Below are 27,156 nucleotides of genomic sequence, written 5' to 3'. Positions count from 1 at the left end.
TTCTAATGAAAATATTAATTCAAAAGATATATGCACCCCTATCTATGTTCATTGCAGTATTATTTATAATAGCCAACATACGGAAGCAACCTAAGTGTCTGTCAGTAAGATGAATGGATAAAGATGTGGTGTGTATATATACACAATGCAATATTACTCAGCCATAGGAAAAGAAATCATACCATTTGCAACAACCTGGCTGAACCTAGAGGGTATTATGCTAAGTGAAGTAAGTCAGACCAAGAAAGACAAATGCCACATAATTTCACTTATATGTAGAATCAAAAAAAACAAAACAAATGAATGAACAGACTCATAAGAACAAAGTGGTGGTTGCCAGAGGGGATGGGCAAAATAGGCAAAAAGAAATATACAGAGAGGGAGAGATGCAATAAACCTACATAAAAAGGAAAGCAAGGTAATGATGGGCATGAATTTCAGATGCTTACCTCACATGGAGTGAGACAAAATGAGAGAGGAGACCATACAGTGAGATGTACGTTAATGTCAAGATCCCAGTTTTTGGGATGGTGGTTTCATAAATTCTTATTATTACACATTAAGAAGAAATCAATCAAAGCATCAATAAATGATGAGACTATATCATAAACCAAAGATTATGATAACCCAAATCTTAGCATTTGACATCCAAGAGGTAGGGTGGGGATGGAAAGAATCCAAGTAGAAACGACCAGAAATGGTGGTATTGACTAGAAGACTTTAATATACTTTTCTGTCTTTAGTAACTCAAGAAGTCAAAATATTAAAAAGGAATACCAGAATATGAATAAGGATGACTTATTCACTATACACAGGGGACTTTAAAAACTGGTCATATAGTCTAGTCCTAACTAGAACATGGGATGGGTAATACAGGTCTGTGCAAATTACTTAAAGTCTTTGAGCCACATCTGTAAAATGAAAGAGATGCATTGGATGGCTATTAAGACTTTTTCCAGTTCTGGGGCACCTGGCTGGCTCAGTCAGTGAAGCATGTGACTCTTGATCTTGGGGTTGTGACTTTGAGCCCCATACTGGGTGTGGGGATTACTTAAAAATAAAATCTTTAAAGGAAAAAAAAAAAGATTCCTTCCAGTTCTAACTCCCTTATCTATTTACCAGTGAAAATATTTTATGGGCTTAAAAAACACATTTTTTAAAAAATAATAGAAATTTTGGCATGCTCTCAGAGTAATTCCTAAATGCAACTATATTTGTAAAATCTCATATGCTTCAATGATCTTTAAAATGTGCATTTTCCTCTTAGGATGCAGCTTCAATTGAATCTTATTCAACTATTAGTTGTCCTGAAAATAGGCCACTATCAATATCACAGAGGATGGATCAAAGGAAAGGAAATGGTACAGTCTCTTTCTGGCTTTTTTTAAAAGTTCATTTATTTTTTTGGGGGGGGGAGCAGAGAGAGAGAGGGAAAGAGAGAGAATCCCAAGCAGAATCCGTGCTGCCAGCGCAGAGCCCATCTCTGGGCTCAATTTCTTGAACCATGAGATCATGATCTGAGCCAAAATCAAGTCAGACGCTTAACCAACTGAGCCTCCCAGGCGCCCCTCCTTCTGGCATTTTTATATGTATAGTATTCTTAAAATCCACAAGGATCAATATTAATTTATTCAGTCAACTAACTTTTATTGAACATCTCTGCCAGACAATTACATTCTGGTCAATATAGAGATGAATAAATGAATTAGACATAATTCCTAACCACAGTGATTTTACAACTTTAAAGAAGAGACAGAGATACAGAGAAAGTCAAAATACAATAAATTGCCACAATAGAGATTAAAAAAAAAAATTACCTTAAGCTACAAAGAAAAATCTCAAAAATCCCAACAAGCACAAAATAAGCCACATTTTTTCACACAAATACAATAAACCTGTAAACGGAAAATAAAAATTAGGTTAACCAAACAAAAAAAAACCACACTAAGACATTTTTTAAATGCCCTCTTAAATAATTCTTGGAGCAAAAGAAAAAAAGTATGATTACATACCATCATTTAGAGATAAATAACAACTGAGAACTCAATCAAATCTTTATTGAGGAAAGTTTTAGCCTCAAGTGCATACTAACATCATGACTAAGGACATAGGCTCAGTTCTGGATCTGTCACTTACTAACTATACAACCTTGGGTAAATTAGTAAACTCTCTGGATCTCTTTTCATGGTGAGTAGGAGAGGGGCAGAGAGAGAGGGAGGCACAGAATCCAAAGCAGGCTCCAGGCTCTGAGCTGTCAGCACAGAGTCCAACCCAGGGCTGGAATCCATGAACCGCAAGATCGTGACCTGAGTGGAGATCAGACATTTAACTGACTGAGCCACCCAGGCATCCCTACAACAGTGATTTCTTAAGCAGGAATGTGCTTCAGAATTACCTAGAGTGGTTTTTTAAAATATTCATGGCTGGCCCCATCCAGGTTATTCTGGGAATTAGGGCACTGGTATATTTTTTAAAGTTTTAACTTGGAAAAAAAAACCTACAGAAAAATCACAATAAAAATATAATCTTTACTTAGATTTACCAATTGTTAACATTTTGCAGCTTGGAAGTATGAGATTCCACATGCCCAATGAAGAAAGGAGAAGCAGATATAGATGGACACTGATATCTATCTATACCACATTCATGTCTCTGAAGCCTGGTCTCCCAGCAGATGAACTGGCTACCCTTACCAATTAGCTGTGCCTAGCGAGGGCAGGGGGTCATGCACTGCAGACTGTGAGGACGTCAGCAGAATAGGCTGCAGACAGGCTAGCCAGGTAAACAAATCTAAAACCAACTAATTACCTAAGGGCGCCAGGGTGGCTCAGTCGGCTAAGCAGCTGACTTCTGCTCAGGTCATGATCTCAGAGCTCGTGAGTTCCAGCATAGCATCGGGCTCTGTGCTGATAACTCAGAGCCTGGAGCCTGCTTCGGTTTCTCTCTCTCTCTCTCTCTCTCTCTCTCTGCCCCTCCCCTTCTTGGACTCTGTCTCTCAAAATTGAACGAGCGTAAAAAAAAATTTTTAAACCAGCTAACTACGTAAGTTGCCTAGCAAATAGCTGAGCAGTCAACTCAAGAAGCTAGGAAAAGAGGAATATCATAAGCTAAGGAAAAGAGGAAAAATTTATGAAGCTGACTGTAGACACCAATAAACCAGAAACCAGAAAAACAATTGAAATGATTATTCTAGGAGCTGTATAAATAAATAAATAAATAAATAAGCAAATAAGCCAACTACTGGCACAGCTAAGCCAAGAGAAAAAGATTACACAAGCCCTCCAGGTGGCATGAGGAAATGGCTAGAAACACAGGCACACAGGAATTTTTTTTTAACTATCTAAGAATACTAGGGGCACCTGGGTGGCTCAATCAGTTAAGTTTTCGACTTTGGCTCAGGTCATGATCTCACGGTTCCTGAGTTCGAACCAGGCTCTACAGTGCACTGTGGGAAATCAAATAGCTATATCCTGGGTTAGATTATAGGGAATACATTGCAAAGCAGAACACTGCTTTCTGGCCTTGCTGAAAACAGCAGACCATGCTTAGCTTATCTAGTTAATGTGTATCTAGGGATTAGGTCCTGCCTATGCTCATAAATTCCTTAGACCATGTTATCACATGGAATATTTGATCCTGTCTTAACTTGTTTTTCTGCACATTTCTTTTTATATATGAATATATATAAAATTTATTGTCAAGTTGGCTAACATATAGTGTATACAGTGTGCTCTTGGTTTTGGGGGTAGATTCCCGTGATTCATTGCTTACCTACAACACCCCACTGCTTATCCAACAAGTGCCCTCCTCAATGCCCATCACCCATTTTCCTCTCTCCCTCTCCAGCCCCATCAACCCTCAGTTTGTTCTCTGTATTTAAGAGTCTTTTATTTTGCCTCCCTCCCTCTCTGTTTGTAACTATTTTGCCCCTTCCCTTCCCCCATAGTCTTCTGTTGAGTTTCTCAAGTTCCACATGTGAGTTTCTGCACGTTTTCTATACGTTGTTACTCACATGTAGTCCACTGACATATTGCACAAGTTACCCTAAATGTATGCTCAATAAATACGGGAGGTTGAGAGCAGCTCAGGGACATTTCCCTTAGCCTCCCTCTCACCTCTCTTATGGAGTCTTGAGTAATCCTTTCTGCCATCCTCAGCTTTGTTGGACAAAGCCAAAAGCTGAACCCACACAGTGCAGAGCCTGGTCGGATTTTCTGTCTCCCGCTTCTTCTGTCCCTCCCAGGCTCGTACTCTCTCTCAAAAATAAATAAACATTAAAAAAGAAAAAAACAGAATACTAAGTGAAACTTCATATAACTAAACCAAAAAAATCTCAGTGCAATTAATATTGTCTGGGAAAATATAAATGAATATCAACCCAAAATGACACAGAACACCTGAAGAAGACAATAGCCACAGAAGAAACTGAAAAAGCAGTTGAATAGATGCCCCCTACCAAAAGACCTACATTACACTCGATTTACAAAATTAGTTACTAAGACCTAACAACCTCACACAAGTTATACAGATGAAAAATCCTAAATAAAACATCAAACCAGGGATAGCAAATAGCAGGATGCTTGCCATCACTGTCTTCTCTCCTCCAATCCAGTGGCAAATACCACTAAATGATCGCAGCCCTCTTTCTGGGACCTCTCAAGGCTCTGCAAGACAGCATATCTTGAGTGGTTTCTGCCAAAAGCACAGCGTCAGGGAGAGCTGGCAAATGTTCTTTATCACCCCTGAATTGAGAGTTCAATACGGGCAGATACTTTATCTGTCGATATTGTTCACAGTTGTATCTCTAGCATGAAGCACTGGTGTCTGGCACATAATAAAAAAAAAAAAATCTAGCAATATTGTAAATTTTTTTTAAGTTTATTTATTTTTGAGAGAGAGAGTGAGCATGAGCGGGGAGGGGCAGAGAGAGAGGGAGACACAGAATCCAAAGGATCCAGGCTCTGATCTGTCAGCACAGAGCCTGAAGTGGGGCTCAAACTCACAAACCATGAGATCCTGAGCTGAGCTGAAGTCAGACGCTTAACTGACTGAGCCACCCAGGCACCCCTAGCAATATTGTAAAAGAATAATATACGTCATGTTTCTAGGATTACAGCAATGATTGAACTAGAAAATCTATCAATGTAATTAACATGAATACACCAAAGGAAATAGCCATTTCATCACTCTAACAGACATGGGGAAATCATTTAAAAAATTAAATATCCATTTGTGATTTTTTTTTTAAAGATATTTTTGGGGCACCTGAGTTGCTCAGTCACTGAAGCGTCCCACTTCAGCTCAGGTCACGAACTTGCAGTCTGTGAGCATGAGCCCCTTGTCAGGCTCTGTGCTGACAGCTCAGAGCCTGAGCCTGCTTCAGATTCTGTGTCTCCTTCTCTCTCTCTCTCTCTCTCTCTCTCTCTCTCTCTCTCTCTTTCTGCCCCTCCCCCACTCGCACTCTGTGTCTCTCTCTGTCTCTCAAAAGTAAATAAACATTTAAAAAATTGTTTTAAGATCCTTTTTTTTTTTTTTAAGGAGGCTTCACTTCCAGTGTGAAGCCCAACCTGGGGTTTAAACTCACAGCCCTGAGATCAAGACCTGAGCTGAGATCAAGAGTCCAACACTCAACCGACTAAGCCACCCAGGCCCCCGCCATTTGTGAACTTTTTAAGTTTATTTGTTTATTTTGAGAGAGAAAGCATGTGTGCCAGAGGGAGTAGAGGCAGAGAGAGAGAGAGAACCCAAAGTAGGCTCTGCACCAGTAACGTGGAGCCTGATGAGGAGCTCAAACTACAAACCCTGAGATCATTACCTGAACCAAAAACAAGAGTTGGAAGCTTTTTCTTTTAATGTTTATTTATTTAAGAGAGAGACAGAGCATGAGTGGAGGAGGGGTAGAGAGAGAGAGGGAAACACAGAATCCAAACCAGGCTCCAGGCTCTTAGCTGTCAGCACAGAGCCTGATGTGGGGATCGAACTCACAGACCAAGAGATCATGACCTGAGCCAAAGTCAGACGCTTAATTGACTGAGCCACCCAGGCACGCTCCCATTTGTGATTTTTAAAAAGGTTTTTAGTAAACCAGAAATAGAAACATGATAAAGAATATTTGAAATGAACAGCCAATATCAAACTACATCCAAGAGAAAATCCAGGGCCAGAACTGGCAAACAGATCTCATTCATCATACCAGTTCCAATTAACTAGTCACTTATGGGAATATTACTGTGAGGTTTCTGAAAAAGGGCTGTGGCTTAGCAAAAAAAAAAAAAAAAAATACTAAGGATTAGCTACATTTGCCATTGGCATAAGCTGGATGCCAGCGTGTAGAGTTGACAGTCCTTCACTTTAGGCAATCTTACAGAAGTCAGAACCAAGACAAAACTGATCGCTTTCACCCTTATTATTCAACATTATTCTAGACAGTCTAGACAGTGCATGAAACCAAAACAAGTAATAAGAACCATAAGTGTTGGAAAAGAAGAAAAAGATATCTGCTTGACTGTAAACCCCTAAGAAGCCACTGAAAAACAATGAGAATAAGAGGAGTATAAGATGGCTTATGACATGAAAAATAAATTGCACTATCAATAGCTTTCTTACTAGCCAGCACTACTAGTTACACAACATGCTAGGGGACTTCCACCTCCAGCATTATAGCAGATTATGTGTTCTTCAGCAATTACCCAAAGCAAATCAACTATATAAGGTTCAGGTAATTAATTGTGTGTTTACCTTTCAACAATTTGACTAGATTATAATCCACAGAGCAACCACCAAGAAAGTAACTAAAATATGTAAGTTTAAAAAAAGCAAATAGGAAAACTAGAATGGTATGCTAAAAGATATTAGCTTAAACCAAACAGGTAGTAAAGGGGGAATAGAGGAACAAAACACATGAGGAACATGAGGCAATGAAAACGTATGTCCATACAAAACCTGTACGTGAATATTCATAGGAGCATCATTCATAATAGCTAAAAAGTGGAAACAACCCAAATGGCAATCAGCCAATGAACAAACACAGTACATCCACACAATGGAATATTATTCAGCAATAAAAAAAAAATGAAGTACAGATACATGCTATCACATGGATGAACCTTGAAAACGTTATGCTGAGTGAAAAAAACAAGATACCAAGAGACCATATATTACATGATTCCATATATTAAATGTCCAGAAGAGGTAAATCTATACAATGAGAAAGTTAACTAACCATTGCCTAGGACTGTGGGGCAGGATATAGGGAGTGACTGCCAATGGACATGAGGTTTCTTCTTGGAATGATGAAAATATTCTAGAATTAATTGTGATGATCGTTGCAAAATTGTGCATATAACAAAAACTACTGAATTTTACACCTTAAATGGGTGAATTATGTGGCCTTTGAATTATATTTCAATACAAAACTGATAAAAAATAAAACTGTAAAATACCCTAAAAAGCAACCCAAATCTAATAAGGTAGAAGAAGGAGGAGTGGGGGAGGGGAGGAGGGGAAGGAGAAGGAGAAGAAAAAGAAAAACGTCAAGAGCAAGTTAAGTTTATTCTATAAATGCAAAGTTGGTTTAATTTTAGAAAATTAATTAAAGTAATGTATCATTGTTTAGAAATCTTTTTTCTCCCTTCCTCCCATCCCTGCTATAGACAGTATACTTTGGGCTTGGCCATATGACTTGCTTTCGTCACTGGAATGTTGACAGACATGACATGACCCTAAGGCATGAAAAGCAGTTGCAAAACCGTACTTGTCTTCTTACCCTTCTTCTAGCACAATGAGAAGAACATTCTGAGGCTATCAGTGGGTCCCAGGAAGAACAAGAGACAGATGGCATATAGCCAAACACTGTAGCCAATTCTAGTTTAGAATGCTGACTCAAATCAATAGATTTATGAGAATAAGTACTTGTTTTATGCCACTGGGTTTTTTTAAATGTTTATTTATTTTTGAGAGAGAGAAAGAGAGGGTGAGCAGGCAAGGGGTAGAGGAAGAAGGAGACACAGAATCCGAAGCAGGCTCCAGGCTCCAAGCTGTCAGCACAGAGCCCAATGCAGGGCTCAAACTCATGAACCATGAGATCATGACCTGAGCCGAAGTTGGACGCTTAACTGACTGAGCCACCCAGGTGCCCCTATGCCACTGGGTTTTGATGTGATTAGTTACATGCCACTTAATGTGATAAGAACTAACTAGAATAGGTAGCTACAAAAAAATCCCACAGTAAACATGAAACCTAATAGTGAAAAATTAAGGGGCACCTGGGTGGCTCAGTCAGTTAAGTGTCTGACTCTTGATTTTGGCTCAGGTCATGATTTCACAGTTTGTGAGTTTGAGCCCCACATCCAGTTCTGCCCCAATAGCAAGGAGCCTACTTGGGATTCTCTGTCTCCCTCTATCTCTGCCCTTTTCCTGCACTCTCTCTCAAAAATGAATAAATAGACTTTATAAAAAAAAAACAGTGACAAATTAAAAGCACTCTTTTAAAGATCAGGAACAAGATACAAGTATCTACTGTCATTAAGTCACTCAACATTATACTGAGGGTCTCAAGCAAGAGAAATGACCAGCTGTGCATGTGTGTAGAGAGAACAGAAGAGGTCCAGTGATGGAGCCCTGGTACGCCACTGTTTAGAGGTCAGGAAGATGTAGTAGATCAGCAAAAGAGACCTAGAAGAAAGAGCCAATAAAATATGAGAATCAAGAAACCAAATGAAGTAATTCAAGGTGTGATAATGGTATTTTGGTTATAGAAGAAATGACCTTAGAGGATAATGCTAATAATGCCATGATGTCAGAAACTTATTTTCAAATGGTACAATAAAAATTTATTATGTTATATCAGGTCATTTATCATATCATACCACATTAGAGAGAGACACACAAAGAGAACAAACAGCAAAATGTTAACAATTGTTGAATCTAGATGAAGGTACACAGGCCTTCACTGTGCATTCCTTCAACTTTTCTGCATGTTTGAAATTTTTCATAATAAAGAGATGGTAGAGGGGACTGTTTTGAGAACAATAGGTAATCAACTATCTTCATGAAACTGCTCTTCCTAAAGTCAAATAATCTTATATCCCAGATTACAGTCTCTAAATACCATTTCCAATAAAAGGAACTATGAATCTTTGGGAAAAATAGCTGATACCAGCTCTAGTTTAGGAATACACAAAATAAGTATGGAACATTTTACTATATTAAATAGCAAGAAACCTTAAAAGGTTGTGTCAAAAAAACCCACTCAGGATCCAACCTGAATAAGTTCCAACTGGTCAAAATAGGACAATTTTAAAATGATAAAAACAAGGGTGCCTAGGTGGCGCAGTCGGTTAAACGTCTGACTTCGACTCAGGTCAAGATCTCACAGCTTGTGAGTTTGAGCCCCGCGTTGGTCTCTGTGCCGACAGCTCAGAGCCTGGAGCCCGCTTCAGATTCTATGTTTCCCTCTCTCTCTCTCTGCCCCTCCCCCACTCATGCTCTGTCTCTCAAAAATAAATAAATGTTAAAAAAATTAATAAAAGGGTGTCTGGTGGCTCAGTCGGTTGAGGGTCCGACTTTGGCTCAGGTCATGATCTCACGGTCCCTGAGTTCAAGCCGCGCATCGGGCTCTGTGCTGACAGCTCAGAGCCTGGAGCCTGCTTCCAATTCTGTCTCCCTCTCTCTCTGCCCCTCCCCGGCTCGCACTCTGTCTCTCTCTCAAAAATTAATAAACATTAAAAAAAATTAATGAAAAAATAAAAATGAGAAAAACAACCAACAATTGAGACACATCATACATGTATTAAATTATGAGTTCATAATGGTACCATAAAAAAAACCTCACTGGTCACTTTTGGAGAATGCAAGGGAACCAACTCATTAAAAGCTGGTAAAATAAAAGAGAAACAACCATTTTTCTTGCCCTTCCTGCATGAAATATATCTCTGGGTAACAAGCTGTTGTGGAAAAGTTTCTCTTTATAGAGGTATTCTACCTACTAAACAAAGAAGGAAAAACAGAATGAGAATATTATTTTCTAACTCCTTTATTAATGAAACTAGAGCAGTGCTTCTCAATCAGGGATAATTTTTTGTCCCCCAGGAGACAACTGGCAATGTCTAAAGACATTTTTGATTATCACAACTGGGGGAGTTGCTACTGACATCCAGTGGGTAGAGACCAAGGATGTCGCTAAACATCCTGCAATGCACAGACAGCCACCTACAATTAGGAATTATCTGTCCCCAAATGTCAGTAGTGCCAGGTGTGAGAAACCCTGGTCTAGACAATGAACATCATAATTTACCTCACAAACAGGCCACTGTATGCCTCCTGATAAGAGTACTAAACTAAAAAAGAGAGAGAGAGAATACTAGACCCACTGATGAATTAGTTTTGCCAAAATAATCAAATCTAAATCTGATTAAGTCTCTAACTACCAATTTACCAGAAATACAGGGGACTGAGAAACATGATAAATTTACCAGAAGAAGCTCAGAAAAATTCAGACTTTGAGAAACGCTACAGAACAAATGACATGGTTTCTTTAGAAAACGGGCACCTGGGTAGCTCAGGTGGTTAAGCATCTGACTCTTGATTTCAGGTCAGGTCATGATCTTGTGGTCCCCAGATTGAGCCCCACAGGCTCCACACCTACAGCAAGGAGCCTGCTTGGGATTCTCTCTCTCTCCCTCTCTCTCTGCCCCTCCCCTGCTCATGCTGTGTGTGTCTCTCAAAATAAATACATAAACATTAAAACAAACAAACAAACCGGGGCTCCTGGCTGGCTTAGTCAGTGGAGCACACAACTCTTGATCTCAAGGTTGTAAGTTCAAGACCCATGTTGGATACAGAGATTACTTTAAAAAAGAAAGAAAGGAAGGAAGGAAGGAAGGAAGGAAGGAAGGAAGGAAGGAAGGAAGGAAGGAAGGAAGAAAAGAAACAACTTTAAAAAGACAAAAACAGTAAGATTTAAAAAGATTTAAGAGATACATCAACTGTGATGTATTGACCTTATTTGGATTTTGGTTCAAACAATTTTTTTTAAGGTTTATTTATTTTTGAGAGCGAGAAAGAGAGACATAGAGCACGAGCAGGGGAGGGGCAGAGAGAGAGAGGGAGACACAGAATCTGAAGCAGGCTTCAGGCTCTGAGCTGTCAGGCTCTGACCCTGGGCTTGAACTCATGAACTGCAAGATCATGACCTGAGCTGAAGTCGGATGCTCAACCAACTGAGCCACCCAGATGCCCCAAACAATTTCGTAAACTAAACATTTATAAGATAATGGGGGAAATATGAGCAAATAGATATTTGATATTAAGGAATTAACGGGCTTTTTGGGGTGTGACATGGTACTGTGGTTTGGTTTAAAGAAGAATCCTCGTCTTTCAAAGGTAACATACTGAAATATTTATTGATGAAATGCTATATCAAAAATATACACCAAATAATTAAGTGGAAGGAGAGAGCAAGGGTATAGAGTTAGATGAAACAAGATTGGCCATGAATTATCATTGGAGAATCATTAGCATAGTAGGTACATGAAAGCAGGTACTTTCACCTCGGTCAGATCACTTATGGCAACAGTACAAATGAGGCATAGACAAGTGATTTTGCACAAGGTTCTCCAACAAAATGGTCTTACCCAAGGTAAATAAACATTCATTGTTTTATTGTTTGTTCTTTCTTTTCATATTTGACATTTTTCCACCATAAAAGTTTGAAAAACAACCACAAAAGGATCTTCTAATAGCTTAAATTAAGGAATACTTAAAACTTATCTTAGCAGACCCCTCTGTACTACTTAATGCTGTTCATTATTTCACTTTCCCTAAATTCCCCATTCCTTGGATTCCATGGCACCAGCCTCTCTAGATTCTCTTCCTATCTTTCAGCTTGATTCTTCATAGTCTCCTTCATGGAATTCTTTTCATCCACACACCCTTTTAATGTTGGTGATTCCCAGGATTCTTGTCAGCCTTCTCCCTCTATACACTCTACTTGGATGATGGCATCCACATTCATGGTTTCCTTTATCATCACACCTTTACTTGAGGCAAACATCCAACTTCCCCCACCCAACCTTTCCTCCTGGATTCTTTATCTCAGTTGATATCACCAGTCATCTAAACTACAAACTTAAAAATGATCCTGGCTGATGCTTTCTCTCCACTGACCTGACTGGCTTCGGATACTAAATCAATCATCAAGTTTTCCCAGACTGGTTGAATGTTTCCTCTTCTTCCCTATTATCCCTATCCTAGTTCAGTCTCTCATCCTCTCCTGACTGAACATTAGCAGAACTTCCTTTCTAATCAGTCTCCCTGCCTCCATACAACCACCACAGTGATCTTTCTAAAACAGGATCCTGGCTCCTCTGCTTGGAATTACTATCGCCAACAACGGTAACTCTCAAACTTGGATAAAAGGTCAGATATATGTCAATTACATTATCTATTATAATAATATTTTAACAAAATGCATAAATTCCTAGTGTTTACAGATCTCATACAACTATAGGAAGCACATTTACAAATTAAATAGTTGTGGGTGTTAAATGAACATTAACGTGATGAATGAGTTTGTTTCGCTGAGATCAAATTGCCTCTGGAAGAATTATGATGCACAAGGCCCAGGCATAGGTTGTTCTCAAGACTGGCCTATCTTCACTGGCTCTAGAAGGGCTGTGAATCTCTTCCATTCTGTCTCCAAACCTGTGCGAAATCTTCCGCTGTACGCTGCACCGGGACAGCATCCGGTCTTCTCTCCACCCTAAGGCAACGTTTATAATCTAAGACTGTTTTTTCTCCTCTCATTAGCCCTGGACAATTAAATAGAACTTGGCTCCAACTCTCATAAACACCGGACACGACTCTGTTAGAAGGCGAGCACGCACACGGACGCAGAATGTGCTTGCCTTAATTTCCTTTTCATCTTACCACAGAAACAGAAATGCAATACTTGAGAATTTTTTTTAAAGAACTCTGCCTTCTTCAAGCCCCTCTCGCTCCCGAGACCTGCAGGCTTCATTCCCGCCACCCTCCATTCCGCCGCTAGGTGGCAAGCTGCTCACAGCTGCCCGCAAACGCTCGCCTGGGAGGCGTCCTCCGGATGGAGCGTAGTCACTCATCCCTGGCGATAATTGGCTATTTCGCCGACCCCCGGGGGGAGGAGCCAGCAGAGAACCGGAAGCGTTGGGTTCGGTGAGTGCACAGTGCGTGCGCATTCAGGGCTTAGCACCGACTTAAAAGAGGCAGACTGCAGCTCCTCCTCCAGCCTGAGGGGGCAGACCGGATTCCTACAAGGTGGAGGGCAGAACCTCCAGAGAGGGGTCACACTGATAAGCGCTGGGCCACATTGAGGGGAGGAGTCACGTTGAGAGGAGGGGGTCACAATGACCGGTGTAGTCACTCTGAGAGGTGGGGTCTCATTGTGTGGAAGGAACACACAGAGGAGGGGTGTCTCACTGAGGGGTTCTGATACACACTGATGGTGGCAGTATCATACTGGGGAAAGGTCCCTCTGAAGGGGGCGTCTCACTGAGGAAGTGAGGGGTCTCCGAAGGAAAGGGCTCCTGGAGGGGCGGGGTTTTGCCGAGGGGTGGGATCTCGCGGAAGGAGGGGCTTCCGGGCAGGTGGAGGCTTCTCTGCAGAGAGATAGGGTCATTTGGAGGAAAGAGTAGGAGGTTGAGGCTGGGTAGTCACTGGACGGATACTCCTCTCTTCCTCTGAACTTTATTCGAGGGAGGCGGGATGGAGTAAGGAGGTGTGGGCCACATCAGGGACGGGCTGGCCACAGGCTCACGATACAACCGCCCGAGAAGGGAGAAAGTGTCAGGGAATCCAGGGGTGTAAGGGTCGAGACCTGGGAAATGGGCAGGCTGGAACAGAGCGCGGGCCGGAAAGGTAGGCAGGTTGCTGGGCTACCTCCGATTGTGGCTAGACCTGAAGTGTCTACTTTTCTGCCCTGCTGGCCCACGGAGCCCAGGAATCCGGCGGCTTCCTGAGCTCGGCTCTCTGTAGACAGTGGACTGAGGGTGGGAGGAGAGAAAGGACACCCAGGGCAGCTAAAAAGGTATTTGAGCTGCGCGGACGCACAATCAGCCCATAATTCCCTTCAGTTATTTAGCTCGGGCCTGAACTTATTTGGCCCCGACGTCCCAGACCCTCTCGCCCAGGGTGTCGCTGCCACGGGTTAGGGGTTGCGTACCTGAGGGGGCGTGGCCGCTGCCGGTGGGCCGGGCTGGAAGGAGTTAAGCGGAGGCCCGGCTCAGCCCCGCCCCTGGCAGGCCGCGGAGCCTGAGCCCCAGCGGCGAAGCGGAGCAGCCGCCGCCCGCCAGCCAGCCAGCCCGCCTCCGCCTGCGGGGAGTCCGCCCGCTTGCCCGCCGGCGCCCGGGAGAGCCACTGCCACCGCCCGGCCCAGGCCCAGGCCCAGGCCCTGCGCCGAAAGAAGCGGAGCGGCGTTTACCCGGGCCCTGCAAGCCGGCGCGGCGGGGGCGGGCCCAGGATCTTACGCTGATCTTCCATTCTCCCGGGCGGGAGCCCCTGCGTCCCGAATCGGGCTGGGCGCGCGCCCATGGCAAGCGCGGCCTGCCCGGGCCCCGGGGACCCTGCCATGTGAGGCAGGCCGGGGCTGGGGGCCCGGCCATGGCCGGGGAACGGCCCCCACTGCGGGGCCCTGGGCCAGGGCCCGGTGAGGCGCCGGGGGAGGGGCCCCCGGGGCCGGGGGGCACGGGTGGAGGCCCGGGCCGGGGCCGCCCCTCCTCCTACCGGGCTCTCCGCAGCGCTGTGTCCAGCCTGGCGCGCGTGGACGATTTCCACTGCGCCGAGAAGATCGGGGCCGGCTTCTTCTCTGAGGTCTACAAGGTAGGATCAGCAGAGAGGGCAGAGGGGCGGGACCGAGCCTTAGACGGGAGGCTGGAACTAGGGGCCCCAGACCCGGACGACACTCGCGACCTGGCGAATCTGCACGGGACTCGCCGGCCCATGCCGCCCCCAGGTTCGGCACCGACAGTCAGGGCAAGTCATGGTGCTGAAAATGAACAGACTCCCCAGTAACCGGGGAAACACGCTACGGGAGGTGCAGCTGATGAACCGGCTCCGACACCCGAACATCCTAAGGTGAGCGGCCTCAGCCGCTTGCTGAGAAGCTTGCTGGGAGAAGAGGAAAGATCCCGCGGGAAAAGTGGGAACTGTAGAGGGGCCTGGGTTCTTACAGCCTACCCTCCTATCTTCCCCATCCTCTTCCAGGTTCATGGGGGTCTGTGTGCACCAGGGGCAGCTGCACGCTCTTACAGAGGTGAGGATGGGCCAGGAAGGAGGGGACCCCCCCACCATCACCATGGGGAGAGAGAGTCAGCGCCCGATGCATCTACAGAGGAATAATGAGAGGCAGCAGGACCTCCTCCCATTGGAGGCTTCCTGAACTTCCCTTTGGGCTAACCACAAATAAAAGGCCTCAGTTGGTCACATTCCCTATATGCTCTATAACAATGTTGTCCAATAGAACTTTTTGTAGTGATGAAAATGTTCTGTAGGTACATGTGGGTAGGTAGCAGTAGAAATATGACTAGTGTGACTGGAGAGCTGAATGTTTAATTTTATTTAAACTTAATTTAAATTTAAATAGTTGCACAGGTCTTGGACAGGACAGCTCTAGAATATGAGCGGGAGATCCTAGCGCACAGACTCACCCTTCTGACCTTTGCGATTCTCCTAAGTGTCCCCTGGCTTATAAGTAGGAGACCTGCAGTACAGGCAGAAACCTTGACATTCATTCCCCTTCTGCTCCCATTATGCCCCAGTATATGAATGGGGGAACCCTTGAACAGCTGCTCAGCTCTCCGGAACCCCTGTCCTGGCCTGTCAGGCTCCACCTGGCTCTGGACATTGCCCGCGGCCTGCGGTACCTGCATGCCAAAGGTGTATTCCACCGAGACCTAACATCCAAGGTAGGCTGGCCAGGTGGATGAAGGCATGAAAGGGGATTTGAAACTATTACACTGTATCTGACCCATGGATGTTGGAATGTGGATAGTAGACATATTAGGATGTTGGGGTAGCAAAGCATTGGAGAACGGGGGACTGGGGTGAAGGGGAGCTCTAAGGGGCTGGTTACCAGCCTATGTTTGCAGTGATAGATGAAATTGCAAGATTGTGCTGCATTAGAGAACTGGTAGATCAGAGAGGGTTGGGGTTCTTCTGGAGTGACAGGGCTTTGGGGTGTATATTGGGAGATAAGAGAACAGAAGGTGATGGGTGTATGGGGATGCTATGTGTGTGCCAGAACTGTCTGATCCGACGGGAAGACCAAGGCTTCACGGCTGTTGTGGGTGACTTCGGGCTGGCTGAAAAGATTCCTGTGTATAGGTGAGGTGAATGCCCCTGTGCTCCCTAAACTTTCTAGAAGGCCCCTATCTAAATGAAGCCTCCAGAGACATTTCCCTTGGAGTGGGGAGGGGGCTGACCTCATCCCCTTTTGTTTAGGGGGGTTATCTGAGTGAGCTGTTTCTGACCACTCTGCCCCTACCCCTGCAGGGAAGGGGCAAGAAAGGAGCCATTGGCTGTGGTAGGTTCCCCATACTGGATGGCTCCAGAGGTGTTGCGGGGTGAGCTGTATGATGAGAAGGTAAGACATCAATCCTTCAGATACCCAAGGCCTTCCAGAGACCTTCGAGATACTTTTATAAGGTCCCATCCCAATTTCCTTAACAGCCCTACTGAATATTTAGGAGACCCCCAAGATCTCCCTTCCCCTTCATAGGCACCCCTCCAACACATGAAACTATCAAGACTTCCCCCCAGATTCTGACATATTCTGACAAAATTCTGACATGAAAACTGTCAGTGTCTTCCACTGACATTCTCTCCTCCCCCCCCCAGGCTGATGTCTTTGCCTTTGGGATTGTCCTCTGTGAGCTCATTGCACGAGTACCTGCCGACCCAGATTACCTACCCCGTACTGAGGTGAATGATGTCTCCAGGTTTGAAAAGGAGGAGCTCTAGACTGGTTCTCTGGAGGTTGAGGTCCTGACTGGGGGGCAGAAGAAGAACCCAAGGAAGGCTGACTTGAAGGCCCCTCTTCTCTGTACCCGCAGGACTTCGGCCTGGATGTGCCTGCTTTCCAGACCCTGGTAGGGGATGACTGCCCACTGCCCTTCCTGCTCCTGGCCATCCACTGCTGCAGTGTAAGATCCTCACTCCCTTTCCTTGCCTACCACCCACATCCATCAGCTGGCAAGGCTTTCCTGTCCCAGGTGGTGAGAGGAAAACTTAGGGACCCTCTTTTGGAGCAATGAATGAAGCTGCCCCTTTCTCTCCCCATCAGATGGAACCCAGCACTCGTGCTCCCTTCACTGAAATCACCCAGCACCTGGAATGGATCCTTGAGCAGCTGCCTGAGCCATCCCCCCTCACCAGGGCTCCCCTGACACACAATCAGAGTAAGTGAGCATGACCTTGACCCAACATAAGTCCTTTTGTGTCTCTTCCCTAGGACTGAGGGAATTGTCTGGGGAAGACTAAGTGTATTTATTAGCTGAGAAGGCTGTGGGTGGGTGGTGGTGAAAGGACATCTCAAAAAAAGATATTTTCAAATTCTAGAGCCAAGGAAGGAGAAGGAGGAAAGAAGAGGTAAAGGAGGGCTAGAGGTGACATCTCCCCCTTTCCAAAGTACCCAGTGGAACTCCCTTTTGTAAGCTCTAGTCCCACCAGCCTCCTGGTGAATAATGAGGCCTCAAGGAACTATGGTCAATGCTAAGAACAGTAACCACACACTTCTCTGTCTACAGGGTCTGTTTCAAGAGGGGGTCCGTCTGCCACACTTCCTAGGCCAGACCCCCGGCTTTCCCGAAGCCGGTCAGACCTCTTCCTGCCCCCATCACCGGAATCACCCCCCAACTGGGGGGACAATCTGACTCGAGTCAACCCCTTTTCACTCCGGGAAGACCTCAGGGGAGGCAAGATCAAGCTGTTGGACACACCCAGCAAGCCAGTCGCCCCCCTGCCCCTTGTACCACCATCACCACTGCCCTCCACCCAACTGCCCTTGGTGACCACTCCAGAGACCCTGGTCCAGCCTGGGACACCTGCCCGTCGCTGCCGCTCGCTACCATCATCCCCTGAACTTCCCCGACGTATGGAGACAGCACTGCCAGGTCCTGGCCCCCCCACTGTGGGCCCCTCGGCTGAAGAAAGAATGGAGTGTGAGGGCAGTAGCCCTGAGCCAGAACCCCCAGGACCAGCTCCCCAGCTGCCCCTGGCCGTAGCCACAGACAACTTCATCAGCACTTGTTCCTCAGCCTCCCAGCCCTGGTCCCCTAGATCAGGACCTACCCTTAACAACAACCCCCCAGCTGTGGTGGTGAACTCCCCACAAGGCTGGGCTGGGGAGCCCTGGAACCGGGCCCAGCATAGCCTGCCCCGGGCAGCAGCCCTGGAGCGGACAGAACCCTCGCCGCCCCCCTCAGCTCCCCGGGAGTCTGATGAGGGGCTGCCCTGCCCTGGCTGCTGTCTTGGCCCGTTCAGCTTTGGCTTCCTGTCCATGTGCCCCCGCCCCACACCAGCTGTTGCCCGCTACCGCAACCTGAACTGTGAGGCGGGCAGTCTCCTCTGCCACCGAGGGCACCATGCCAAGCCTCCCACACCCGGCCTGCAGCTGCCTGGGGCACGCTCTTAGCAGTAGAGCCTGTGGTCTCTGGCCTCCAACCTTGGCCTTCAGGATGCCCTGTGAGGACAGAGCACACATATTGGACAGTGCCAGCCCCAAATGGGCTCACCGGCTCTTCTCCCCATGTAGGGGAACCTCAGCATGGACTCAAGGGACAGAACATTTCCTATCTAGCCCCTGGGCTTGCTCTCCCGTGGGCAATCACTGAACCAGACAAAGCATTGCTGACACATGAGACTAACACGTGCAAATTATTTAAAAATATTTCAATAAAACTGCCTGGCTGGCTCCGGGCTGCCCCTATCCACTCAGCCCATGCGCCCTCCTCCACCCCGCCCCCAATTCCACTATGGGAAGTTCTTGGGGAGGCCAAAATCTCTTCTAGAGACTTCTTCACCCACTTTCCCAGGAACAGTCCAGTTTCTGGGACAGGATTTCAAGCAGGCGGCAGGCTGGCTAGAAGTGTTGGGCATGGATCAGCCCTTGCCTGGGCACTGCCCACAGAAGAGTGAAAGAACACTGGAGGGAGATGATCTTAGGTCCTGCAGGCTGCAGTTACAGGTGAGGGGCACAGGCTCTTGTTGGCACATGTACCTGTAAGAGTGAAGCATCAGTGAGCTCCACATTCACTGTTATTAAGAATGCTCATCCAGCTCATCCCATCTTCTCAGACAGCCAAAAAGCCTCCCTCCAGTTCCAGGCCTTCCCTGCCCAACCCCCCCTTACATAAGCAGACCAAGGCCCTGAAGTCTGTGGAGGTGACTGTCACTCTCAGGAATAAGTTTTTCCCCTGACTTCTGAGCCCCTGCTCTGAGATCCTCTCCCTCCTCCCTCCCCAACTCTCGTGCCTCAGTCCCATCCCTCGTGCTTACCCAACTCAGGGCAAAGAGTAGTCCTTATCTGGATTCCCGAAAGCTGCCATCTCACAGATGCAGGGAAGATGAGAAGTGCAGTCCTCCTGCTGCCACTTTGGCCAACTGGTTTGTACCTTGTAACATCTTGAGCTTCGACCGTAATACCTAAAGATTGGTGAAGTAGAACTGGGATAAAATTCTGCCCCTCCCACCCCACCCCCCCATTTCACCCCACCCCCACTCCCTTCTCTCCCCTTGCCCTGCATTAAATACAATGAAGTCCTAGCTTGCCCTGCCTGCCTAAGGCCACGTCTGGGCATGGTTCACGGACAGATGTCTTTTCCAACCCGAAGAGGCTTTAGGACCAGGGGAGGGAAAAATCACCCAAGATGTTAAAGATGGAAACCCCAGTTAGGGAACGTGGATGATGACTACCCTGTTTCAGGGTCCCTGGAGTTGATCTTCAAAGTTATCCCACTGCTCCCTTACTTCCTGGGGCAACTCTAGTGCCAAGTGGTCCTGACGGAGAAAGTGCCACCTCAGTTTCGGTAGCCTTGTCAAGGGATGGGAAGTTAGATGCCAGGGTTCATCAGCTGTGAAGTCCTAGCTAAAGCCTCACCTTCTTCCTCTGAGAGAAAGACGACATAGGTCCCAACCCAGTAACTTAAGGGCGCCTGGGTGGCTCAGTCGGTTAAGATCCAACTTCAGCCCAGGTTATGGTCTCATGGTTTGTGGGTTCAAAGCCCCACATCTAGCTCTGTGCTGACAGTGCAGAACCTACTTGGGGTTCTCTCTCTCTCTCTCTCTCTCTTTCACAAATAAATAAACTTAAAAAAAAAAAAAAAAGGTCCCCACCTAGTAACTTGAAAAAAAAAAAAAAAAAGTGCCAGGGACTGCTAGGTACCGGGGAGGGGACAGAGAATAAGACTGTCCTAAGAAGTTATTAAGTAACGAAAATGCACAAATAGGCAATTACAATATTGACTTATGAAAGAGTTTTGGGAGCAGAAACTGGAGAGGAATCTCAATACCATGTCTTTATGAAGGAATTATGGAGTTGGACATGCCCAGGAATCCTAACAGACTTACCCAGAGGATTTTTTACTATCAGCCTGCTGCCACATCTTAATATAGTTGGAGATAGCCCAAAATGAACCAGGAGGATTAACTTCTGTCAACATCTTCCTCGCATTGTTGAGATAATTACCCTGAGGGGAGATTCAAAGAGATGAGAGGTATGTGGAAAATGATGAGAAATATTCCAATATGTGGCGGGGGGGGGGGGGGGGGCAAGGGGAGGTAGGGGAGGGAATGGGCCAGTGGAAGAAAATGAACACTACAGGGAGCCCTATGAGCTTTGACCAAGAGGACTGTGTCTGACTGGTGCATGACATCAGCTCATCAGTGACCTATCCCTGCAGCCTTCAAGCCACCATGCAGATGGAGGCTCACCCTTCAGTTCACCTCCCAGCTGGGTAAGAATTTCTGCCAGCCTTTGAAGGGGAGTCATTCCATGAGCTGCTCTGTTCACAAGGAGCCAGTCCCTTCAATCCAGCCCACCAGTTTGGGACCTCTCTGCCTGAAATTCCATGAGAGTCAAAGAAGCTACTAAGCAGCACTGAGAGCTGAGCAGAAAGCTGAGATGAGAAACAGGTTAAAGTAAAGATGGTTCATAAGCTTCAACTCTCATGCCACCTCCAGTCAGTTGGTAGGGGCCACCTCAAGCACTGTGCTGAGAAGCTGCACGGAAAAAGAACGCGTGCCACGTGTGCACTGCCATTCCTAACTGACGGCATAGATCCCTCTACCCACTACGGTCTGTGAATGAGGGTATGCTTACTGAGTAATAAATGTCATTGAAGGTGGCCAGGTCAGAGGACAGAGATTTACAGTGGTTTTGGCTCTCATCCCAAGTTCTTGCAGTAAGTGAGATGTAAAAGCAACTCTTCTCACTCAGTATCCATCCTGAGGGACAGCAGGTATCTAAAAACCAGAAAGAATGTGACAGCACAGCCCAAACCCAAGAGGGAGATCTCCCCATTTGGGATGAAAGTGAGGACTCTGCGACCTGGTTGCTCACAGTGTCCCCCTCAGTCTAATCTCGGCACCTTTACTGACTTCTAACACTTGATCTTTGCGATCTTTCTTTCTTCGGCCTCCCTAGTAATTCCATTCCTACACACATTTAGGAAAAGCCTTTGGTATTCAACAACATCACTCCTTAACAGGCTGGGAGCTTTATTTTCATAGGGCTCATGGTACTACTACCGATTTCTGAATGATTGCAGTCTCCCCCCTACACCTTGGCTAACCTCACCTGGGCCCCCCATAAGTGTTCAGTAGGCTCTAATTCATCTCAGTGGGTCCTTAAGCATTCCTCACTGCATATTCAAAACTTTCCCATACCCCTCAAGCTGCTAGCCACCTCCCCTTTCCTCCCCACTCTTCCACAAGTAATAACCTTCGTTCCTGTTCTGCTGAAATTGTCAGACACTTGATGTGAACTCTCTCCATTTCCTTCTCTTCCACCCCAAAATTTGTCTCTTCCCTGCTCCTCTGTTCCTGATCATAAGAAATAAACATCCCTCTTTCTTCAACAGCTTTGTTCCATGAGTCCTACCTCCATCACTCAAAGATCATTCCTTCCCCACTTGCTCCCTCTCTTCTGTCTACATTTTCTCATGTCCCCACCTAGCTACTCTCTTGCATTTCTGTCCCATGGCAACTAAAAGGAATAAAAAGTCAGTGTGGCCACCATGGAAGAGGCTGAGAGGATAAGGGTCATGCTGAAAAGTAGGCAGAGACCTTGGTAGCCAGGTGAAGGACTTTTATATTACAAGGAAGAATAAGTCAACATGGGGTTTTACATAGAGGAGTTTTGTTCACTGGCTGTATCCCAAGTGCTTGGTCACAGCACTGGACATATAGTATTTATTGCATAACTTTTGATGTAATTAATTAACTGGAATGGCATGATCAGATTTTTGTTTTTAAAGGATCACCCCGGCTGCAACATGAAACGTGGATGGGGGAGGGAGGTGTGGAGGGATGTTTAGGAAAAACAGTGCAGCAAGCTGCCACAGTTATCGTTGCAGAAGATGGGGGTGGGCAAAAATGTGAATGAAAGTATAGATGCAGGGGTGGAAAATGGAGGGAGTTCCTCCGCCGGAGTCGGGCACTTGACTCTCGGGCACTTTCTGCTGAAAGTGACAGAGAAGGTGGTGGGGTAAGGAGCTATCGTGGAGGGCAAGCCACCACTGCACAGCTGCCAGGCAGCATTGAGGGACCGGCTGGGATGGAGACTAGAGTTCTGGTGGCACCAAGCAGAATGACCGCACAATATGGCACACGTGGGTGCAGGCATGCGCCAGGTGGGCACTTGAGTTCATCAGGTGATCAACTCTGGTGCACCAGAAGGTGTAAAGGAACAAAGAAGCGAGTGGTTCAAGTGATGGATAGAGAAGTGCCAGCTGATGCAAAGAAAACAGGAGAGATAGTGGGTTAGAGGCCTCAATGAGGTTAAAGACGTGTAGGGAAAGCTTGGAGGAGGTGGGTGTGGTCAGAGTGGAGGTCTGAAGGAGAGCCTGGGCCTGGCGGGCTCAGTTGGAAGAGCATGCAACTTTTGCTCTCAGGGTCGTGAGTGCAAGCCACGCATAGGGGGTAGCGATTACATCAGTAATACATGCATACATACATACATAAAGAGACACCTGGGTGGCTCAGTCAGTTAAGAGTCTATTGACTTCAGCTCAGCTCATGATCTCACAATTCGTGAGATTGAGTCCCACATCTGGCTCTGTGCTGACAGGGCAGAGCCTGCTTGAGATTCTCTGTCTCCCTCTCTCTCTCTGCCCCTCCCCTGCTCGAACTCTCTCTCTCTCTCTCAAAATAAATAAATAAACCTTAAAACAAACAAACAACAAACAAAAAACAGATCTTGGAGTTGAGATCGGAAACCAGCCTTTTAGTGGAAGAGCAGTTTAGGATGCTGGGACCTAGGGTGTAGCTGAGGGAACGGGTGACAGCACTGCACGGAACTGAGAGTCATAGAGAATAAGAAGGCTAAAGAAATGAGGACTGGGTGTGTCTGCACATGATCTTACTATCTTAAGCCTTGGGGGAGTTATCCAGATGCCCCCTAAACTAGACAGAGCCTAACCTGGACCATAGGTCACCAGTCCGTGAACATTCCAGTTGCCTTGGCCCTGGCACCTCTAATCTCAGCCTGCTTTTTGCACCGCCTCTCTCCTTTTATGTGGCCCCCTCCCTCACCCCCACACACTGCCTGGGCTCCTGCCTTCAAAATAGATGAACACTCCACCCCAGTTCCCTACCCCACATTACCCACCCCCACCTCATTGTGAGTGCCACCCACACTTGAGAGCTTCAGCTACTTTGCCCCACCGCGCCTCATCAATCACTAATTCTTAACCTTTGAGGAATCTCAGATGTAGTGAGAAATAAAGCTATAGACCCTCTCTTTAGAAAAATGTGCAAACAACCAGTTTCACATCCAAATTCAGGGGGTTCCCAGATCTTTATCTCTGATATCAAACCACATGAGACCTGAGTTTGGTGCTTTGGACAGTGAGATCTGCATTGCTGGCTGCCACCCTCCTCTCCTGGAGGATCTGCCTTAGAGCTGGGTGAGTCGCCCTAAATCCAGTATGCAACTTGATCCTCCTCTCTGTTAGCCAAGGCTGCACAGCTTGTGTCAGCCACCACTCTGATTTACGACCCCTTTCCTCAACAACTTAATACGGCCCCTGATACATAGATCCTGCCCCTGCCACGAGTGTGTCCTCATTTCAATCTGTCCCTCACGCACACCCTCCCATCTTTCCTCTCCCAGAGCAGATACCTGATAAGGGGCATGTGAACAAGGGCTTCATTGTATCCTTCATCCGGCTTAGCCTCTGCTCCAAGTTCCTCCTCTGCACCTCCTCACTTTGCAAGGCCTCCTTGGTCTTCTCCCTGTCAGACTGGCAGGCCTGTAACTGCTCTTGGGTAGCCTGGTGAACCCTCTGTTCCTCCTGTAGTGCTTCCTGACTCAGGGCTAGTTCCCTCTTGGACCCCTGCAGATCCTCTTCCCTCTTCCCCAGCTGGGTTATCTTTAGGTGGAGCTGCTGCCTCAGGCTGCTGTTAGTGGCTTCCAGAACACTGTTCATCTGCTGGAGCTGCTGAGATACCTGCAGATCTGTTCAGCCATAATGAGATTTGGAGGACATCTTCCTCAGCCATGCTCTGGTGCCCTGAGACTTCAGCATCAGTCTTTTGTCTGCTCTTGCAAATTTTTGCATAACAGGCTGAAATATAGGATCTGACTGCCTAAAGCTTAAGGAAGTACTGGATCAGGTAAGGACAATTTAGGAAGACACGGCACTCTAAAACAGACCTGGCTGGAAACCAGACCAAAAGCTAAGGAGGTGGTGGTGACTGGGGGCCCTGCCCAGAGAAGGGCAGCCGCTGGAGACAGTAGGGGAGAAAATTGCTTGGGGTAAGTGGGAAAGGGGAGACGGCCATACTCACAGCGCACTCCCAGGCAGATGGCGGCCACCCCTAACAGCAGGCAGGCGAGGAGCAGGCCAAGAAAGAGGTACAGCGTGCAGGCTGCGCGGCCTTAGGGAGACAGTGGGATGAAGGGCAGAGACCCCCACGAAAGTCTATAGCCTGAGGGGCTGGCTGGGTGGGTGGTATTCATAGGAAAGGGCATCCCTCAGAGGACGTGGTGCAGGCATGGTGGGTTTTGTCGGGTAGTGGGTTTCCGCAGGTAGCGAGGGAAGATGTTCCAGAATAAGGGCTGGGATTGCTGCTGGTAAGGATTGAGGGGCGTGTCGCTGGTAAGATGGGAACTAAATCTCAGACGGAGACAGAGGACGGGGATATAGGAGTGGGGACCATCGTAACGGGGGGAGACGGGAGGATCTAGGTCAACCTGTGGGAAAGATATATGTGGATATTGGGGGTGAAAAGGCCGGGAAAGGGGGTCTCGGGGCTGCCCGCGCAGTCCGGAGGGCTGTTCCGGCAAACTCTTGGTACCAGACCTGCACACCGCCGGACAGGGCACCAGCCCAGCTGGGACCCCGCCAGCACTTCACTTCGCTATCACCTCCCGGGGCGGCAGCGCCGGGTGGGTGATGTGGGGGCGGCCGCCCAGCGGGAGGCCCAGCCGCGTGCCCGAGCGCGAACCCTGCGGCGCGGGGAGGGCGGGGCGCGCAGGTGGGGAGGGCTCCGTACTCACCAGTGAGAATCCTCCCGGCAGCTGGTGACGCCACGGAGCTCCAGGACGCAGTTGGCTGCTCCGCCTGGAGCCCTGCGGACCGGTGGCTACTCCAGTCTGAAGATGGGAAGCCCCGGGAAATTCCTTTCTTTCCACCCTCTCCTTCTCCATCGCGCCGAGAAGCCTTCAGCGACACGCTAGAGTACTCTGGGACACGCTTAGCATTCTCTGGAGTTCTGCCTCTCCCCCCAGGATTCTTGTGTCTCTCCTGGGTCTTACTATAGCCTCTCCCCGGGGATCCCCTCCTCTCCCTCCTGGGTCTCCCCTTATGTTTTCCGCAGCCTTCTCCACCCCACCCCCACCCCCCCATCGGCCTGCCCCAAATCCTCTTCCTGGAAGCGCGTCCATCCCCCTCCCCTGCCCTCTCTTCTCTGTCCCTTGACTCCACACTTCCTATTCGAACTCCTCTCCCCACAGGGCTGCCCTGACCCCTCCCCGGATCCCTTGTCTCCACCTTGCCCCCGGGGAGCTTTATTTTTCCCTGGCTCCCATTTATCCAGTGTTCAGTATTCTCTTTCCTAAGCACCCCCTCCTTTTCCAAGGGTGTTGTTCCCCCCACCTCCAAGAATACTGTGGACTTGCAGCTCGAGACACAGCTCTCCTCACCCCCCTACCCCACCCCCCCCCACCCCCCCCCACCCCCCGCCAAACAGACAGGCTCTGAGCTTTCCCTACCTGCTTTGTCCCCTACTCCAGAAGAGGCCAAGCTCAAGGGCCCACCTGAGACTGAGACTGAGGGCACTTGTACATTCTCGTAGGTGAGTTCCTCATCCTCATCAGCCTCTGGGGCAGGAGAGGAGAGAAAAGGTGGAGGTGGGGTAGAGTCATGAGGGAGCATAAGGTTGCAAAATCAAGGAGATGCTTCTTCCACCCTTACCCTGTCCTGACCGGCTGGAGACGCTCTTCTTCAGGGGAGCCTTCACAAACCGCAGGTCTGCATAGGTGATGGCCTCAGCCATGGCCCTGAGCACCTCTGCTCCCACCCTTCTCCCCCTTCTTCCACTGGCCCCAAGCTTCCCTTGACACTCTCCCCTCTGTCCCTTCACACTCTTAGGCTCTGTGTTCCTTCGGTGACTGCACAGCTTAGTGCTTTACCCTGTGACTTCCAGTTACAAAAGAGGAAGATGTGAGCAAGTCTCAGACAGATGGGTTCAGTGAAGCAGATGGCATCCCTAAGCCTCTGCCAGAGGGACAACCTGGGAAACTGAGGTCCAGAACATGTGGGTAGAGGCTGGAGGTGTCAGGGCTCACTACTCAGGCCTGTCCCTGTGTCCTGCCTGTGCTCCCCCTGCATGCATCCCAGACCCATTTTGGCAGTACTGGGCTCTAAATGCCTATCCTCCTGATCATCTACCCTGATTTGCCCC

General features: G+C 47.4%; 3 protein-coding genes across 7 annotated transcripts in view; 2 read left to right on the top strand and 1 right to left on the bottom strand.

Moving 5' to 3' along the window:
- RUSC2 (RUN and SH3 domain containing 2) overlaps window positions 1–8,462 on the top strand; it is an 81,226-nt gene extending 72,764 nt beyond the window's left edge. The window contains exons 13-14 of one of the 3 annotated variants that reach the window (XR_008291124.1): window positions 1,268–1,361; window positions 4,613–8,462. The gene's annotated coding sequence lies outside the window, so the exon portion shown is untranslated. Of the gene's footprint in view, window positions 1–1,267 lie in introns of all 3 variants that reach the window. The other 2 variants (XR_008291125.1, XR_008291123.1) reach the window with 2 other exon arrangements.
- A 5,143-nt stretch (window positions 8,463–13,605) lies between these two features.
- Window positions 13,606–18,958, top strand: TESK1 (testis associated actin remodelling kinase 1). The gene is made up of 10 exons (XM_027039381.2): window positions 13,606–14,853; window positions 14,987–15,108; window positions 15,238–15,286; window positions 15,792–15,938; window positions 16,274–16,356; window positions 16,525–16,615; window positions 16,870–16,953; window positions 17,085–17,174; window positions 17,315–17,429; window positions 17,778–18,958. Exons 1-10 carry the CDS (start codon window positions 14,635–14,637, stop codon window positions 18,662–18,664), a joined length of 1,887 nt encoding a protein of 628 aa, XP_026895182.1. The 5' UTR covers window positions 13,606–14,634; the 3' UTR covers window positions 18,665–18,958.
- CD72 (CD72 molecule) lies at window positions 18,907–26,892 on the bottom strand. Of its 3 annotated transcripts, XM_027039385.2 has the most exons (9): window positions 26,667–26,892; window positions 26,465–26,572; window positions 25,751–25,846; window positions 25,039–25,128; window positions 24,371–24,706; window positions 21,350–21,492; window positions 20,599–20,717; window positions 19,528–19,674; window positions 18,907–19,249 (listed from the first exon to the last, which is right to left on the bottom strand). In XM_027039385.2, exons 1-8 carry the CDS (start codon window positions 26,746–26,748, stop codon window positions 19,533–19,535), a joined length of 1,116 nt encoding a protein of 371 aa, XP_026895186.1. In that variant the 5' UTR covers window positions 26,749–26,892; the 3' UTR covers window positions 18,907–19,249; window positions 19,528–19,532. The 3 variants fall into 3 exon arrangements, with proteins under 3 accessions (XP_026895186.1, XP_026895188.1, XP_026895183.1); XM_027039387.2 differs by lacking the exon at window positions 25,039–25,128; XM_027039382.2 differs by lacking the exons at window positions 26,465–26,572; window positions 26,667–26,892 and having other exon boundaries at window positions 25,751–26,114.
- Between the last annotated feature and the right edge of the window lie 264 nt (window positions 26,893–27,156).

Source organism: Acinonyx jubatus, chromosome D4 (genome assembly GCF_027475565.1).
Source record: "Acinonyx jubatus isolate Ajub_Pintada_27869175 chromosome D4, VMU_Ajub_asm_v1.0, whole genome shotgun sequence".
Lineage (NCBI taxonomy): Eukaryota > Metazoa > Chordata > Mammalia > Carnivora > Felidae > Acinonyx > Acinonyx jubatus.
This window is presented reverse-complemented; position numbering and strand designations above follow the sequence as displayed.